This window comes from Dermochelys coriacea, chromosome 5, assembly GCF_009764565.3.
Source record: "Dermochelys coriacea isolate rDerCor1 chromosome 5, rDerCor1.pri.v4, whole genome shotgun sequence".
NCBI lineage: Eukaryota > Metazoa > Chordata > Testudines > Dermochelyidae > Dermochelys > Dermochelys coriacea.
In genome coordinates this window covers 69122772-69141829 of record NC_050072.1, presented here as the reverse complement: position 1 = coordinate 69141829, position 19058 = coordinate 69122772, and the positions used below count along the sequence as shown (strand labels likewise).

At 35.7% G+C, this 19058-nt stretch overlaps 1 protein-coding gene across 1 annotated transcript in view; it reads left to right on the top strand.

Annotated features, from left to right (window-relative positions):
• FBXL17 (F-box and leucine rich repeat protein 17) overlaps nucleotides 1-16932 on the top strand; it is a 478686-nt gene extending 461754 nt beyond the window's left edge. Inside the window, exon 9 of the mRNA XM_038401588.2 lies at nucleotides 14455-16932. Within this exon, the coding sequence (XP_038257516.1) occupies nucleotides 14455-14592 (138 nt within the window). The 3' untranslated portion in view covers nucleotides 14593-16932. The remainder of the gene's footprint in view (nucleotides 1-14454) is intronic.
• The last annotated feature ends 2126 nt before the right edge of the window (nucleotides 16933-19058 follow it).

The window sequence follows — 19058 nt, the reverse complement described above, 5'->3', positions numbered from 1 at the left end:
CAGTGGGAGACTTTGGGGAAAGAAGGGATTTGGGATTATCCTGTGCTAGAGCTAATGAATTTTCTCATCAGGAAGTCCAGATTCAAAATGTCAGAGTTTAGTGGGACAGGCTGGGAAAATAGGCACACTGATCAGAGGGAGAGAGGGTAAACAAAAAGGCTACAGCATTCATATCTGAATTCTCTTTAGTCTCAATTGAAATGTATATTGCTTTATATAAATAATGTATTTATCTAAATGTATTTTCAAGGATTAGTTGAATGTTTAGGCTGTATCAAAATGCAAACTTTCTTAATCTGAAACTTTTTCTGTTTTAGCTTCATTTACAACCTCTTGGTTCAGTCAGAAATAAGAACAATGAAACCTATTTATCCAAAAAAAAAAAAACCTCTTCCTTTTCCTTCCTCCTTTTTCCTCCTTTTCACTCTCCATTCTATAAAAAGAAGAGGTGGAAAGCATAATTAAAACATACATCGATTGGATACAGAGCTGTGTGAGCTGCTCAATTCTATAAAAGTACTCAAAATCAGACCTGGTCTCACTTTAATCACATTCTGGTCAGGAACACATTTAAGCTTGGATCTAAGGAAAGCACATGGTCAAGTGTTTTCTTGAATAATTATATTTTCCTGAAACTGGGCCTCTGCATTCAGAGTCTTCAGGTCTTCAGATGAATGAATGAATAATTGGATTTTTTGGGGGGAGGGAAGGGTTGTTTGTTTTGAGGATGAACTAAAAAATTAGGTGGGGGGAAGTATCTGGTTCGATTTGAACTGAAAACAGCATTTTCCTAATTTTTTCATTGAATCAAAAAAAACCCCAAAGTTGTGTTTCAAATCAGTGTAAACATTTTGAATTGAGTCAAACTAATTTTTCTGAAGTTTTTGTTTTGATTCAGCCATTTCAGGTGCTTTTCCTGTTTTGTTTCTCTTGTTGTTTTTAATTAGCCAAATTTGAAATTGAATCGCTGTTTCAAATCAATTTTTAAAAGAAACTAAATGTTTCAACTCTTCAAAAAAAATTCCCAACCAAAACTATTTGTCAAATTCAACCTGAATTTGGTGAATATTTTTGGGACCTGAAAAATGCATTTTTTAGCACACACACAAAAAATTGTTGAAAAGAATTCACACCTCTGCTCATTTCACACTCACAAGAGTTTGGTAAACATGGGCAGAAGTTGTTTGCACATCTGTTAAAATAATGAACCTCCCTCCAACAGCCATCCTCCCTTCCTTCCCTTTGCATAATCTTTTTCACTCCATTCTCAAAGAAGTCTCAGTTAAGAGGAGAAGGTCCCAGAAGGTCACCTCATGGAACTGGTGAACTGGGGGTGGGGCTGGGGGCAGAGGGGAGATCGAGCACCCACGGGAAAGAGGGGAAGTTGGAGCCTATGCCAGAGTCCATTGGACCAGAGATTAAATGATTATGAGTCCTTGGAGGTTTGCGACCTCTGATCTCAAATCTCCTAGTGAACATACACAGATTATTTCTCTTTCAGTCCCTGTGAACCAAAGTTCAGCTTGTGAACCACATTGTGAAACAAGCACAGCCCTAATTGGGTACAAGTTTTAGAACCACATTTTTATCATAAAACAATCTGTGCACGACAACTATGCTATGAATTTGTTGTGATGTGGAGAGCAGTGAGGAAAAGTATTTCAACCAGCAATGAATAAAAAATTCCAGCTCAACTGTAAAGTTTTAAATAGCATCACACAGCCTCAGCTTTTATAGTTTTCCAGATTGAGGGGAGGATAAGCATGTTAGAAGAATTGCTCTGGTTTTTGAAGCTGACTCTATTTAATCTCCTAAACTTTAGTGTTTTGTTAGAGCCAATAGACGAAAACAGTGTGTGAGTTGCCTTTGATGAATTGGTCTAAGATTATGTACTTAGAAATTGTTCAAAGCATTACTTGACCTTGGGAATTAGAGCTGACCCTGAACCACCTGATCAATTTTACATATATTTATTTTGTGGATTAGTTAAAACTGCTTGTACAATCAACAGGGATCTAATAAGAGCAATAGGTTTATCCGGTCTTCAGTGGCTATAGACAATCAATTGCCTTGATGCCGAAAACAAGTGTTACTACATCAAACATCAACTAAACCACATATACTCCATAATCTGTATTCTTGTAATTGGTGGCTTATGTTTTTCTAGTTTCTTTCAAAAAGATTGTGCAACATTTGAGAAGGCAACTGAACTGCAAGGAATAAATATCTCTGAGAAAGCTGCAGGACAGATGGAAAAACAGTGTTCGGGATTAATAAAAAAAATGTATTGGGTAACCAAAGCTTTCTGAGAAATGAATTAATACTGTAGAGCAAACATTGTGGTGCTAGGAGTACCACTGGGGGACCATTTTACTTTCTTGTGGAGCCTAGGTGGGAAGAAAAGTAGCAGCCTGAGAAGGAGTAAACTAAGTAAGGAATCTTAGAAGCACCATCCCTGAATTTCACGTGATGAAAGGCAATGTGAAATTGGCAGATATAAGATGACAAGCCCTTTCCCACAGCAATTGAATAGAGACGTTACAGAACAAAATCATTTCTTTCACTTTTTTTTCCAGCTTTGTGCAGAACTAATTTTTTCCAATGACTGCTCATTTAGGTTGAAAATGCCAGCATCCGGGTATCTGGGGCATCATTTAAGCAAATTCTTAGAGCCTGGAGAAAGATTTATTTGTGTGTCTTTCTGATTGAATCCATGTCTTTATAGTATATGAGTTTGCAGTCTGGGGGAGGTGAGAAGATTTGCCCCTTCTGACTAGCTTTCCTCCCCCAAATCAAAATCAGTACTAGGTAGGTACAGTGTGTTATGCTTTTCTAGGAATTTCCATGCATTCAAGAGAAACGTTCTTAAACACAAAGTTGCATAAGGAACATATATAAATAGATTTTAAATGGTTACCACTAAAATACCCTATGACTAAATCTCCTTGGAATTTCTTTGATATGCAATTGACATAAATTAGAATTACACAGGCGTCAAGCATCCTACCAGAAAAGATCAGAGAAGCTGCAGGGCTTGGTAAAAGCGTGCTGTGTTTGATTCCATTGATTATCTAACTGCCTTTGGGCAATGGGTCTCAGCCAGAGTGTTATTGATCCACACCATGAAAATAATCAAATTAATTCATTTCTCATCAAACTGCCAGTGCCATGACCTTCTTTCCGCCTTTCCACCCCCCCCCCCCCCGCGCCTGCCTCCTAACATGCACAGCTCAGGAGCAAAATATTGACTGCTTTAAAATAAATGTCATTGTTTTCACGATGCTCGTGAGAAATGTCAATCTTAACATTATATCCTTGTAATGAGGAAGATTATTTAGGTTGGGGTTTTTGTATTGTATCATTTTAAACCCAATCTTCTAAACACCAGAGTTCATTATTTAGTCAAATCAATAAAAGAATAAGGCCCAAGGCCACTAAGATAATGCTGAAATCCCTTTAAAACTACCAGTAGTAGTTTTGCTATACAGCTCTTGGTTTTTGCTGAGACAAAAAAAAATGTTTAATGTAATGTAAAAATATTCAGCAGACATACATTTCTCTAGAAAAATAATTACATTAAAGGAACTACTGTTCTCCTTAACAATCTGATACATATAACTCTAGATATATTAGTAGAGTTTGGAAACAGGAATTTCTTCAGGTTTTTAGTTGTAGTGGTGAGGAAGGAGTGTGGCTCATTTCTGATAAACTTGGCTTTTACTGCCAATGGGTAAAGATTTTTAAAAGCACCTTGATGACTTAAGTACCAAAATCCCATTTTCAAAAGTGACCTATGCAGTTAGACACCTAAATCCCATTGACTTTCAGTGAGAGATAAGCTCCTAATGGCCAGATTTTTAAAGATATTTAGGCACCTAAGTTCCACAGAAGTTGGTCACTTAAATACCTTTAAATGTCTAAATAGCTACTGAAAATGTAATTCAGGCTCCTAAGTCATTCCCCACATCTCTTTTCATTGTTTAACAGGTAAGAGTTCAGACACTAATAATCTAAAGACAGAAATGAGATGGAATTCTCCCAGGTGTAAAGGAGTCCACACAAGGCCAACTTCAGCTCCCCGTAGCCCTTCTGTGGGCAGAGTGGCCACGTGAGGGCAGAGGGATCTGCACTCCTGTGTGCCATTAAGAAGAGCTCTGTGCCAGCCCCAGATAAACCAGCAGAGAGGGAACAGGAATGCCAACAGGTAGATTTTAGAGGCAACATGTATGAGCTTCCAGTGATTCAAACCCCCCACATAGGAGGCAGAATTGAGCTATGGTCACAATTCCAGACCAGAGGCAGAAATAGTGCTCATGGATGGGCTGCATTGCAGCCCCCTGGCATATCTATGGTATCTAGTGGTGAATTCCATTCCCTCCAGGTCTGTGGAGTTCCCTACAAGAACACTGCATACAACATGTTGTTTTTGTGTCACCTCGCCCTGGGTCTTCCCAGAAAAAGGTTTCTTTTATTTATCATTACATGTTTGTGTATCTTTTACTTACATCTTTCAACACGTTACTTTTGTTCTGTCAGCAGTAACATATTAAGCAGATTAGCAATTCTATGTAAAATAATTGGGAAAACTACAATTACGCCAGCAAGGACTTAGACTAACTGTTACCTCATCTACTCATTCACTATACAAAATTATTAAAATACAAATTATTAAAAATATAGCTATCAAAACTCTTCATCTTACCATTAACAATTCTTCATTATATATTTCAATATTATAATTCAGTGCATGTTATTTTGTGCTACCCTTAATATATTAGAAAGGAGTGGGAGGAATATGATAATTCCTTAATGTCAGCATTTCTTATCTTCTTTAAACAAGGGTTTTTCATTCAAAGTCCAGTTTTGTTTGTGAATCATTACAAAGAAACTTCATTAGAAATTTTCCTGTGAATGCTTTTTGAGGGTTTCTCAATTTTTGGTCCTTAATATTTAGTTGTTTTTAATGCTACTCCAACAGCTCGATGCTTTTTTGTCATTTCAGTCACATGAGCCCAAATATATTTTCTGGGAAATTATAACAGATACGGTTTTCAAACACCAACACTCACTGTTTAGGATTTGAGCATTTTAACCTTTAGTTTGGAGATCCTTATTTGAAATTTCCAGCAGCATGTCAGGGTGACTGCAAAGACCCAAGTCTTCAGCTTTCTAGTTTACTTTTTGTAAACACGATTATTTAAACTTTTACACCTAAATTGTCATCTAGACTGATACAGGAGGTTCCCTACAAAGTAGTTATTCCAGTTCATTTTAAAAAAGTCCAACATGATTCAAACTGAGGGAAATCTGACAAACTGGGTAGCATTAAATTAACTCATTTATTGCTGGAACTCATGTTTTAATGATTTTATTTGGTTTCTTCAGTGTCCTTTATAACATCCCAATCAGTTTTTGGCTTATGGCAATCTGAACCCTTATCTTTCCTAAAAAAACTCTTGCATGATGCCTAGGAAATATTGAATGAAAACTTCATTAATTTTCCTGACTGACGGTTTGGTTAGTTGGATTATCTGTCATAATAATCTTCAGTTAGAGGTTGTGAGTTTCCTATCACAGATTCTCACAACTCTGGATTCTTTGTGCAATCTTATGGTGTTGTTTGAAATGGCTATCAGAAATGCTAGTGTTAAAATGCAACAAACATTTCTTGAAAACATACATAAAATGGCATTGAAAAACCCAGCCCCCAGGAATAGTGACAGAACTCAGCACCTCCAGTCTGATGCTGAAGTGAAGTTAATTTGACAGAGTTGGCTGTGAACCAATTTCTTTCATTAAATTCACCATAGTCTTGGCTCTTTCCAAGCTTTTTGTTTTTAAGAAATTTAAGTTGATCTTCAACAGGAATATTTCTGAAACCATATAACTTATCCCAGAGGCTTTCTTAGATCATCTGCAAAATATATTTTCCATCAATACTTTTATTGAGATTTTAGGACATATAAAGTGCCAATCAATACAACTGACAAAAGACCAACCCTTTTATGAAACTACAGGAGAAAAAAAAGATCTAACTGATCCCTAAAATGGAAAAAGTCTGTTAAGAGTGTTTTTTCAATATGGTTAGGTGATGTCACATTTCAACTGCAAATCCTTAGTGTGATGAGGATGCACTACCTGTGTTTTTTTCATGAAGAATGTGATTTGTAAAGAAACACCAACTTATGAACAAGGATGATGCCTCAGTGTATAAAGAATTTCCTACTTTTGTATATATTAATAAGCATGGTCTGTGCAACATTTTTTCAACCTTTTGTGCAAGGTCTGTTGCTACTTACACAGATTGCTTGAAAATGAACTGAGTGGAAAGGCAATAAGATCTCAGGTGCTGGATGTTTATCCGGGCCAAACCATTATTAGTCAACAATGCAACTACAAGAATATAGGGCCATGTCTTGATTTAGTATAATTAGCATAGCCATTGGCCTTACCATTTTAAAAAGCTAATAGAAGCTAACTTGAAATAGAGCAAAATGCCTGACAAATTACTTCCACTTTAAAAAAAATCATTTTGAGAATTAAATTATGGTTTGATCTTGAGAACTGCAAAATCTGTTTTTCTCCCATTTAAAAAAAAGTCTGTAGCACTTATTCTCCCCCTAAATCACTGTAATTTGTTCAAATGACATTGCTGCATATTTAAGGAAATTCTCTGTATTTTTGAAGTAATGTGAAATGTAGGAGCTTCCATTGATGTATCTGTTTATGAATAATGAGAGAGAAAAGGTGGGTGAGGTAATAAGAATAATGAAGATATCAGATGCATAAGACCAGTGAACCCTATTAGAATGAAATTACAGCAATCCTCCCTCCCCTGATAAAGACCCCACTGTCTTTTAAAGTATTCATTTTGCCCTTTGATTTTCAATATTAGCATTTTAAAAAACAGAACAATAAATGATTCTTTTTTTAGCTAACTAGAATAGCTTAGAAATGCAAGGGAAGAGAATTTAAGTTAACTGTATGCTATTGTATCTTTAAAAAAAGAAAAGGAGTACTTGTGGCACTTTAGAGACTAACAAATTTATTTGAGCATAAGCTTTCGTGAGCTACAGCTCACTTCATTGGATGCATTCTTTCTATTGAATATTGAAACTATTTCATTTCCAAAATGTGTGCAAGTTGTAGGCAGCAAAGATCAACAATGGGATACATTAAGGACTCAGTCCTTTAAAGACTTACTACAGGGCATACACAAGTCAATAGATCTACTCATGTACCAAAGGCCTGATCCAGTTTTTAGTATAGTCATCGGAAGGATTATTCATATCAATGTGATCAAGTCTAAAGCCCATTGGCAAGTGTTTGCAGGGTCAGGCCACTGTTGAGGGGGAAAGCAATGTGAACTAACCAATATTATGTGTGGAATACAAAAAGTGAGGGAATACTTTCTAGAAGTATTGTCTGAGTAACTTTTCAATGATGTCTGTTAACTATGAAGTTTTTTAACTGATTTTTCCACTTAATTTTAAATGTCTCCCAGTTTATTAAACATTACAGTAATATGCTCATGGAACAGAGGAGATAGCTTTGATAATACATAGTTTTCCACAAAGCTAAACAGCCATCACTATCTTATCAGTATGAACATTTCAAGAAGTTGAAGGAAGATCCATTGTTTATAAATAAATACCATCGTTTCACTGGGCAGTCATCACTTATGAAATATTTTTCTAAATAAGGACAAAACAGCCTACGGAGTTTGGGGGGTTTATTCATTTGAAATAATTGTGAATAATTTTGTATAATATTTTTGAGATTTGTACTCTCAAGTGCTGTACAATCTGTATTTTGAAGCAATTAGTTACTTTGTTTGAAACATACAAAAATAACCAAAAACACTTTGGAAAGGCTTCTCTTACAAAATAACAAAAGTAAAAGGCTCCTAATGATCCTGAAGATTTGAGAATGAAATATCTTTGTCATTTATGGGAATATAATACTTGATATTGCAGGAGATGTAGGAGATAATGGTTAGCACGCCCAGCTTTGGGATGTGGGCTCTTCAAAAACTATGTACGCTACAGAAACCTGAAATTGATTATTTTGTTAATTTACAATAACCTTTGTCCTCTCCAAGAGACCACAGTGATTGTTTGAGGCAATAGCATTCAAATGCATGAGCAACTTCTCAACAAAGCCTTTGTCCCTGCAGGGTTGTGCATCTCTGTGTGAGCTGAAAGAAATAGAAAAAGGGGACACATATTCCACAAGTAGATTTGCCACAACTTCTCAATAGGAGTTTCATGATGTCAGTTCTTTTCTGAAACCTCAAAAGGTGCTTGAACTAATTATGGAATTTGTGTATTTCATTTGTTTCATTTTAGAGCACAAAAATATCAGACATATTTATACTTCTATATAGTTTCTACCTCTCCTCCTTTTCCTATCCCACGCATAACTGGGAAATAAATTGCTATGGTCTTTGCAGTACAAAATTAAGTGGTTCGAATGTCATGATAATCATGTTACATCAATATTTTGGAGGAGACAGGACTTGTCAATGGCATTAATCATCAATCCACAAACATAATGATTTTGTAAAAGAACTACATCAGTTAAGCCAAAATGCGTTCTTTGTCTAAACCATAAGGGAATTTATTCAGACTGTAGAATGTTGTACTAATACAGTTAGTGCTGTTATTTTATTATTAAAGTAGTCCTAAGCAAGGGTTCTGCTTCTGGGCATTAGGGCAGTCTTTTAAACTCTGTGGAACATATCTGCCTTAAGTGATCAAATGCATAGCACTTCACACAAAACGATTCCAGAAATCTTTCATTTTGTTGTGGCTATAGGCAACAGTTATAATTGAGCCACTTGAGAATGTTATGCATTCGACTATTAGCTGAGGGGGAAAAAATCAAACATTTGTTGTTAAGTATACTTTTAAAAAACTTCGAATTGAGGAAACAGTAAACTAAAGCTGGAGAAAGGAGAAAAAGAGTGAATAAATTTGACTACTCTATAACTCCATTCCCTCTATATTTTGGATTTCATCTTTAAAACATGGGAGAGATTGTGGGTTTGTGAAATATGTCTAACAAAAGCTAATTCATGACTCAATAACCAAAGTTCTTTCTGTACTGTGGACTCATGGCATATTTCTCCCCACAATATAAAGACAAACTTTCCTCTGCATTCACAATATGGAAAAATGGGCTTCCATATTATACCATCAAGCATGCAGAGAGAAACCTGCATGTACCATTTCCATGGAAAGTCCACTCCCCTAAGCGACACATTTATACTGACCCAACTCCCAGTATAGACAGTGCTATGTTGACAGAAGAGCTTCTCCCATCAACATAGCTACCACCTCTCCCATCAGCGTAGGTAGCGTCTTCACTGAGTGCTAGAGTGACTGCTCCAGTGGTGAAGCTGCGCTTTGGATTTTGTGGATTTTCCACACCCCTGTATGACGTAGTTAAACCAACATAAGTTGGTAGTGTAGACCAAGCCTGGTGTAACTTAGAGAGCCCTTGGGCCTGTCTAAGTTTCGGTAGCCTCCCAAGGCTGCCCTGTGAGCCACAGCATGGACCAGAATCTCCTCAGGGTTGTGTGCTGCAGTCCTGCCCCTGATATACTCCTTACACCAGGGCTTTTTGAATGTGTGCTCTGAAGGCAGCCTTTATGACTTTTTATTACAGTACACTAGAGGAATCCTCTTGCATTCTGGAACTGGAGCTTATAGGACCCCATTACACCACTTCTGCCCTTTTGCTCAGCATAAAGGGTCCAGAGCAAGGGCAGGTTATCGTCCCTGGAGACTTAGTTTAATTTTATAATGACTCCTAAATTATACTGAAACATAGAATTTCTATAGATACAGAGATTTCAGCAATTACAGCGTTGACACCAGAAAGGTATAGATGGTCTGTCATTACCTCTGTCACTGTCCTCACTGCAGTCCGCTCTTGGCAAATGTTGCTATCCACTTCACTGAAAAACTTTTAGATTCAGCTGATTGTATTTCACCTAATTTCACTGAAGAAGAGTCTTGAGGCTAATGAGGGCTTAAATAAAAAATTGATTCAAAATACGATGTATTTGACCAACTTTATCTTGAGGGCATAATGGAGGCAGTGAGGAAAAAAACCTAGAAACAATTCCCTGATATAGAAGTTACAGAATATAGTATTAAAACTCTCTCTGGAGTCCAATATAGAACACTGCCTGAAGCATTTTTTAAAAAAACCTGAGACTTTTGAGAATTACTGAAAATCTAACAATGTCAGGGGCTTTTGGATTTTCCTTGACACCTGAGTGGGGAGGGCCTGCCTAAATTTACTGTTAATTTCTTAAGTTCTTTGGAGCTTTTTAACCCTCATGTTCAGCTGTTAATGGCCTATCAATTCACTGATCTTGCTTTTAGGGACAAGGACTGTGTTTTCCTTATGTGCAGATAGCACCTATCACATTGTAGGTGCTATTGGAATACAAATAAATGATAATGTATTAGATAATGTAATTGATTTATCTTCAGCTAATAGCCTTTCTTTTGACATTTCAATTGATGGAGATTAATGAAAGTTGGTTGGAGAAAAAAATATAACATTTAACATGAAGAAGTAAACATTCATGTTTTTCCCTCGGTGTCCAGTGTCATACAGGCTTGAAGGGGGAAATTGCTTTCTTTAAGTGCTGAACTTATTTTTGGAGATTTCTGTTTTATTGCCAGGCAAATTACATCTTATCAAAGATACAGAAGCTTAATCTTTTATGATTTTAATTATGAAAATGCTTGTTGGTATCTTAATTTAACATTAGAGGACCTGATGACGAGGACCAAATGATTGACGTCTTTTTGATTTAAAGCTATTACCTCCTCTTGGAGAATGTACTATTTATCCCTTTGAGTAGGATACTGAACTTTTACAACTGCTAATGATTTAGTATCTGATTTAGTCTGAGTTTTTCTGGTGATAAATAGCAAGATTTCTATTTGGTTTCAGAGGGAATTGTCTACGGCCTTATTTTTCAAATACAGTTTTTTCTCATCCTAGAACTTACGTAGGTTTTTATAATGGCTGAAAGTTTTTTTAAATCTTTTTTTTTATTGTGATGTAAACTGGATTGATTTATCTTGTCTAATATAATTTTGTCATGTTTATGATTACTTTTATTAAAATGAATTTTTAAAGTGTTTAACAACTAAATATTTAACTAAGTCAAACAATTTCATCATGTATCATGAAACCTGGGGAAAAAATTCTCCTCTGGAATGAGAATAAGCTTGCTAGTTTTCAAACTCAAAGTGGTTTCTTTTCAGACTTGTAAAGGTTCCAAATATGAACATAAGAGAAACCCTAACTGCAATCTTACCGGTAGCAACTAAGGTTTATATCTAGAGTTTGAATAAGAAAATTAAGGTTTTCAAATGGCCTTAAAACAAATGTCTAGAAATCCTCATGACAGCCCTGGAAACTAGTTGTGTCTATAAGTTTGTGTCCACATTCAGATTTTGATTGAGAGACAGGTGATTTACTTTTTGCTCTTTCTTCCATGGTGTTTTTGCCTGTCCCCTTCGTGCTCAGGTTTATCTTGTAGGCCAACTACATGTAATGACCTGTTTATGCTTGAGCTTGCCCCCTGGCTTTACTGTCTTACCTTCAAGAACTGTCTGTTCCTGCAGACTCTAGATTTGTATAACCTTCAGTTTCACTCCCTCCCAAGTGGTCCTATTTGGGTGTCCTCTTGATACTTGCTGGACCACAGTCTGCCCATTTGGCAACTACAATGCTAACAAACCTGTGTATTTTCCCCCCACTTATAAGATATTCCTATATTGTGGCACATAAAAGCCAGCAAGTATAATTGCCTATAAAGACACATATGGCATTAATGGCTGAAGCGTTAAGTGCTTTTTTATAGATTCATAGATTTTTATGGCCAGAAGGGATAATTAGATCATCTATCTGACCTGTGTATCATAAGCCATTATATTTCACCCAGTTACTTCTGTATTGAGCCTAGTAATTTGTGTTTGACAAAGCATGTCTTCCAGAAAAGTATGCAGTCTTGATAGGAAGACCTGAAAAGATGGATAATCCACCACTTTGTGGTTACACATTCCCACTGTTAAAAATGTGTGCTTTGTGTCTAGTTTGAATGTGTCTGTTCCCTATCATATGAAAATCTGTTTGCACTATTATACACATTGCTCCGCTAAACCCTAACCATGACATCTAGTAAGAAACCCCAACTTGTTTGAGAGTGAGTACAATAACATCCACATATTAGTGTTTAAAGATAGTTAATGGATGAGTGTAAACTCTGCTTCCTGGGTTCCCAGATAGGAAGGTCAAAATGGCTGACTCTCCTTTCTGAGCTTCTTCATTCTGGCTACATTAATGTAATGTAAAAATCATGAAATTTGGGGGGTTTAATCTAGTGATTCAGGTTTAGTATTCCGGAGAGGGAGGTGAGAGATGATAACATGATGAGTTCTGTACTCTATCTTTGCTCTCTGCAGAAAGCCTGAATGGTATTGGCTGAAAGAAAACTGTTTGTAGACTGTTCTGAATAGGACAAAATGGTAACAGACACAGTTATGGAAACTCTACTTCCAAGAAGCATTTCTGCTGAATGTTGCTGTTAGTTTAAAAGTTTGTATTCACCAGTGAGTGTCAAATATTTTGGAGGTCTTGTGCAACCTCTAATTTCATTTGGATTTGTTAAAAGATGCTTCTTGTTTTTCAGCACCCACAGGTGTTACTTTAACATAGTTGTTTACCAAAAGAGTACAGAGCTTGCATTTTCTCTGTGTACATGGAGGAGAAGTTAAACCAGTTTTCTATCCAAGTCATCCTCAGATAGATAAATCTTCCCATGAAGATTGAGTGTTTCTATTATCAAAGCAGAAGAACTGGAGATTAAAGTCTTCATTTATCCCTGACAGAAAGTACAATCACTGTTCAATCTCTGCAATCCCTGCTATAGTTCTTGGGTTTTTTGAGAGGAAAAAAAGCTTTATTAGATGTTGTAGCTTTAAATATTTCAAGAAGACTCTCAATGACAATAACAAACATTATTTTTCATTTTTTTCCTTGAATGTTGGACACTAGAGAAGAAAAGTGGAGGATAGTATTACCGATACATCCTATCAGTGTAGTCTGCTCAGTATTTAAATGAAATATTCATGCATTTAAAAATGCCTGAGTGTTCAATAAAGATTTCAAAGAAAGGTACCTAAAAGTTGTGGTTCTTAGGTTAATCTTTTATTTATCTAAAGGATGAAGGAAGCTGTCTACTTCTGTGATATGAACTGCAATCAGCTTAAAAATAATTGACAAATTAATCCCCTCACAGCATTGCAATTGTAAAGGTGTTAGGTTTAATTAGGCCTGTCTGATTGCCTTGTCTAATCAAGAATAAAGGTGGTACCTTTGATGGTTAAGGTCTAGCGGGGACATCCCTGACCTGCCAGTCTTGTACGTTTTAATTATTGATTCCTACCATTTCAGCCGGTCTCACCAAGGACCTGAGTTCTGTGTTAGCTTTACACTGAAAGGCTAAAAACAAAAGCAGCCACCAAAGGTATATGTAGAGCTGTGTGGGCTTTTAAATATTTTTGAGGACTCTTTAACCTTTGGAAGTGTTGACCCATATTACCATATGATGTTCATATTCAATACAATTTGTTTTTATTGTTTTCTCCTTATGTAATCATATGATTTTATGTTCTTCATTAACAGATTCCCATACTCTTATTCACATTGATTAGTACCATTTCAAAGGTGCTAGTTGTGGAGTTATTACTTGTTGTAAGTAAGGGTATCAGAATCATGCCCAATAAAAAGTTGTTTTTATTTCACTTATCTTCAGTACTCTTAAAGCCAATTTCTCATTTTTCTGTCACCAAGAAAATCTTACACTTGGTAAGCTTCTGTCTAGCTGGTAAAGTTTGAATGGATACTGCTCTGTGAAAAGACTCCTAATAAAGGTGTTTGTCACTCTGACCAGTGCAGTCGTGAACAAGAATGTTAGTCTTTGAATGTTTACAATTTTGGCTCCCCTGAGTGTCCAGGGTAGTGATGCATGGGATCTTAAAAGATTTTAATCTGTTTGGTAAATATTATCAAATGGTTTAAAACCAATGCTTATTTCAAAATAAAGGATATGTGTTTGACTTTCCTTATCATTTTCCACCACAAACAATGGTACTAACTTCTGACGTGCATTTTTGTCATGATGGAGCCGTGATTTTTCTCATTTTTGTCATAAAAAACAACCAAACTTAATTACATTCAAATAACCCAAATTATAAACCAAGGGTCCAATGCTGCAAGCTCTTCCAGCATAAAAAAGACTTGCAGGATGAGTCATGCAGCTTCATATTCAGAAATCCAAACACTGATATGTCTTGTTGTCCGTATTGGGTTGCATGTTTTATTTACTTAGTGTGAGTTATAGAATCTTTTCTTTGGTTGTAGGTAAATGAAGCAACAGTGGAACAGCTAGTGCAGCAATATCCATACATAACCTTCAGTACTGTACTGCAAGATTGCAAGAGGACCTTGGAACGGGCTTATCAAATGGGCTGGACACCCAGTATGTCTTCTGCTTCATAACGACCCTGTGATATTACAATTCGACTAATGCATTCAGCAGGTCTAATGGGGACTGCAGATTTTGGTTGTACAATGTTGCAGGAATATTTTAAACCTTTTTATGTTTTTAAATCTCATTTTGCTTTCTGTGAAATATATGTTCAAGAGTCCATTGTTCTAAAAGAGGTTTTTATTTTATTTTTAAGTTTTAAATTAATGTTTTTAAAGCAATGAACATTTTATGTCTGGTGGTGCCTCCTGGAATTTTGGAACAGAAACTGGACTCTCTAATTGTAGTTAGACTCATGTAATTGTTCTGAATGTTAATTGTCATCCTAAAAATCTGCAAATCCCCAAAGACATTGAAGAGGGCTCACAACCTTTTATGATGCAATATAATTGTGAGTTTACACAAGTTACAGTAAAATGGAGTTGACGATACGCTGACTTTGATGTACTGTAAAACTATATACGAATGTTGAAAACAAATCTTAAGAAATACATTGTATCCTTTTTGTACGCATAAACACAATGTAAAAGCCTTTGGCAGATTTCCTGAAGTGGATTCCTTCTAGTTCTGTGGATGGCTTGAGTTATATTAGATGTTAATCCTATTTTCTTTTGTTCTCTTCCCTTTGCCTCAGTCATGAGTGTTTCCTTTGGTTTGTAAGTGAAAACTCAATGCTAGTACCAGTGTAACTGATCGGTGTAGGCCTCTGCTGAAACTGGGAGCTAATCTTAATCCATATTATTACCTAGACTGACACCACCCATGTATTTTAGGATGCACAGTAATATAAGAATCCACAAATAATTGTGATTTTCTTCTAAACATTTTGCTAATTACAAAAATCATTATTTTGAAATTCATTTTGAATGGAAATCTTAATAATTGATGGTAACTATTGAATGGTTATTCAAGTAGACAATCTTACTTGTTTTATGTTGTAGAACAGCAGATGTGATTTTTCCTTAAATAGTCATGTAGGAGATGTTGTATAGATTTCTCAATTTTTGCACCTTGCAATTTTTGTAATAGGTAAGCTAACAGCGCTTTAATTTACCACAGATAACCAATTCCCACCTTGTGAGGTCAAATGCTGCATAGAAGACACCTGCTGTGGGAAATAAGATATAAGGCCATGTTTATATAGCTTAAAATAATGTTGTTGTTTTTTCTTTGGTTTTTTTTTTAATTAAACTTTCTGAATGAACCAGTTTTCTTTCACAACACTGTCATGTTACCGAATTCTGAAATTTCAAGTAAAAAGGAAAGTTCAATTAATAAAAGCCACAACGCTGATTTTCCCTGATGTAGTGTGTGGTTGCTAATGTGGGTTCCACTCCTGCAAAGCAAGAGCGTGGACATAGCTGACTTCAATGGGACTCCATGTGGGCGTAAGGGTACAACCACATGCATCACTTTGCAAGATCAGGGTCATTCTTTAGAAGAGAATAATTGTTCTGGAAGAAAAATTATTCTGGCATCCTCTAAATCGTATATTTTAAGCATTGTACTCTATGCTTTTCATATTTGTTCCCAAGCTACTGAAGACTACTTTGGTTGGCAATTGTGTACCTGTTTTTTAATCCAAAACTGATTTATAAGATAATATATGCAGAAAATAGTTGAAGTGAATACATAAAAAGTTTAATTTTCTATATGTGTTGCAAGAGTTACATTTGACAAGTGTTGATAAGCAGACATTGAAAATACAGATGTTGCAGCTTTGGTTTGAAGTTGCATTAACCTTTAGAATGTTGCAATTTGGTTAAAGGATGATTTTTTGAGGTGTATAACACTGCGTATTTGCTTTTTAAAGGTTATACTCTTTTAATCCAAAATATCAAATGCTCAAATTTCAGCTGACAAATTGCCATTATTGTCAAAGTGTTTTGCTAATCCAGATGAACTGATGCAGCATAACCTGGAGAACAGTTTTAGTATTCTGTGCAATTCTGCCAAAACTGTATTCCAGTCCCATAACATTAATTCTTGACAATTACAGAAAGCATCAACTCAAAGTCCAGTGACAGTTGTTAAATGTTTTCTTATTAGATACTTCAAAATGAAGCTGAAAACATTTATCTGGAAAAAAATATTAAGTAGAGTTTTGCTTGGAATGTCATAAATACATGTGAACACATATTATGCTGGGCTTTTTATCTACTCCAAAATGGCAACAGTATTTTCAGAATAAAGACAGTGAATAATATTGCAGATATAGTGGAGAATTCTAGTCATTTCTCTTTAATGTCTTTTTATGAGTGCAACAAAACAATTCACACAATTTGTAAGTTTCTATTTTTCCGTGAAAGTTTTGACTTTGAGATTGGTTGCAATAAAAGAGAGAAGCAAAACTGTCTGTCTTTTGTTTGGTTATGTAGATTACTAACTCTGTTTAAGTTTTTGTATGTACTATTGGCCTATTACATCACTACTTTTTTTTGATCTTCTGTTAGGTCAACTCCCTGCCAATGCAGGATTTTTCCCCTGTTGTACATTTGCTAATGCATTTTCCAGTCTAGTTTTAAATGTCCCAAGCAATGAGTCTTTCACCCTTGGAAGATTATTCCATCATCTACTTGATCGTACTATCAAAATATCCAAGTTATATTTTATCTTTCTTATTCCACTAACCATTATACCCACATGTAGCTGCTTAAATAATTCTGCTTCATCCTTGGTATTTACAACTTTCAGATGTTTGCAGACTGTTATCCTATTATCATGTCTCAGTACTCATTTATACTCATTTAGCTCTTTTAATTCTCCCTCAATAAATCAGAATTACCTAGATACTACAATGAGAGGTACATGATAGATAGATTAGAAAGACACGTGACCTCATTAGTTTTGCTCTTCTTTTCTAAACACTCTCTAGGAAAAAGCGTTCACTGCTTCTTTACCCCTCCCACTATTCTTTCCTCTGTTTTCAAAATGGAAAACAGTTTGCAGTAGAATCCAGACAACTTCCAAGCTGGATTGTCTTGGTTTCTTCAATCCCATTCTATATGCTCCATTATTTTATTTCTTCAAGAGAGTCTAGTAACTTATTGGTACCTGTCATTGTTAAGACACTTTATCCTCTCACTCTCAGAACTCTTTCAAAATCCTCATTTACTGCTCACAATTTATGTAGTCCGAGACCTTTAATCTGCCTTTACTCCACTATCAACAATGACTCATAGCCCCAAGCTATTTACCAACAAACATATACATCGAGTTTATTTATATCTATTATGAAAGCAACTAGACTCCCTATCAAGGATCAGGGCCCTACTATGATTGATTCTGAAAGTACATATTACAAATATAGACCCTCCCCCTGAAGAATTTACAGTCAATAGAGAGTTTTCAAACACAGAACCCTAGGCACACACAGAATCCTAGGGGACCAGACTTTATTTTCAATCACTTGCCACTCTAATTCCAGATTTTAATTCTTCTGTAATCTCCTTTGAATCACTCTCTTTGCAATGGTTGTATAACCATTTTTCTTCTCAACACCACGACCCCCAAAATAAAAAAAAAGGAAAAGAAAGAAAAAGTGTGTGTGTGTGTGAGAGAGAGCGAGTGAGTGTGTGTGTGTGCACGTACCTTTCTGCTTCCCCCACTTAGAGAAGTTCTGTGAATTTCCTGGGTTCAACAGCTTATGTGAATTCCCTAAGAAAAAGTAAACATGTTCTTTCAACATTCACAGAACCTTCACCCGCAGGCATTCTATCCCCTCCATGATGCAGAATCTTTCTCTTCCTAGTCCAAGAAACTGCTATTCATGACAGCAGAACTGAAAGACAGCACATTCTGCTCCTGAAAGCACAATATTGAGATAGATGCTTTGTTGATTGACTCATAAATATTATTAAAGATGTCTTATATATAATGACCTAGCTGATTTTTCTTTTTAAATGGCCATATAGAGTGGAATCCCTGAAAAATGGGGAAATTTACTTTGTGAGAACATAGGGTTTATAGAGAGGGAGCTGAATAGGTTCCTAGGTGAACTGGCTGATGTTCACCTAGATTCTCAAAGGTTCTGGCCCATGTTGCTGATTTAAAAAAATATCACTCAGTATCCTCTTTATACATTTTATTAGAGTTATTAAAAATAAAATCAAGACAAAATAATTACTAAACTACATAAATGCTGCCAAAATAAGCAATACAGTCATCAAATCAAAATCATATTAAATTCAAGTGAACAAGTAAATAAGCATATTGGATTTCAGTTAAGACCAATTTAGTGAAACAATCGGATTAATGCAGCAGATAATCAATCCTTTCAAATTCTAGAAAGGAATCCAAGGAGATGGCTGTCAGTTTGGTTATAGACCACAACTAAAGAACTTTGCCAGTGGTGTGCAATCAAAACTTACCTGGTTGTATATTTTAATATTGCAACCAAATTATTGTTTATCTCTTAAATCACAAACTCAAAGCTGATTAAAGATTCGTCCTTGGATTTTACTATCACATGCATAGG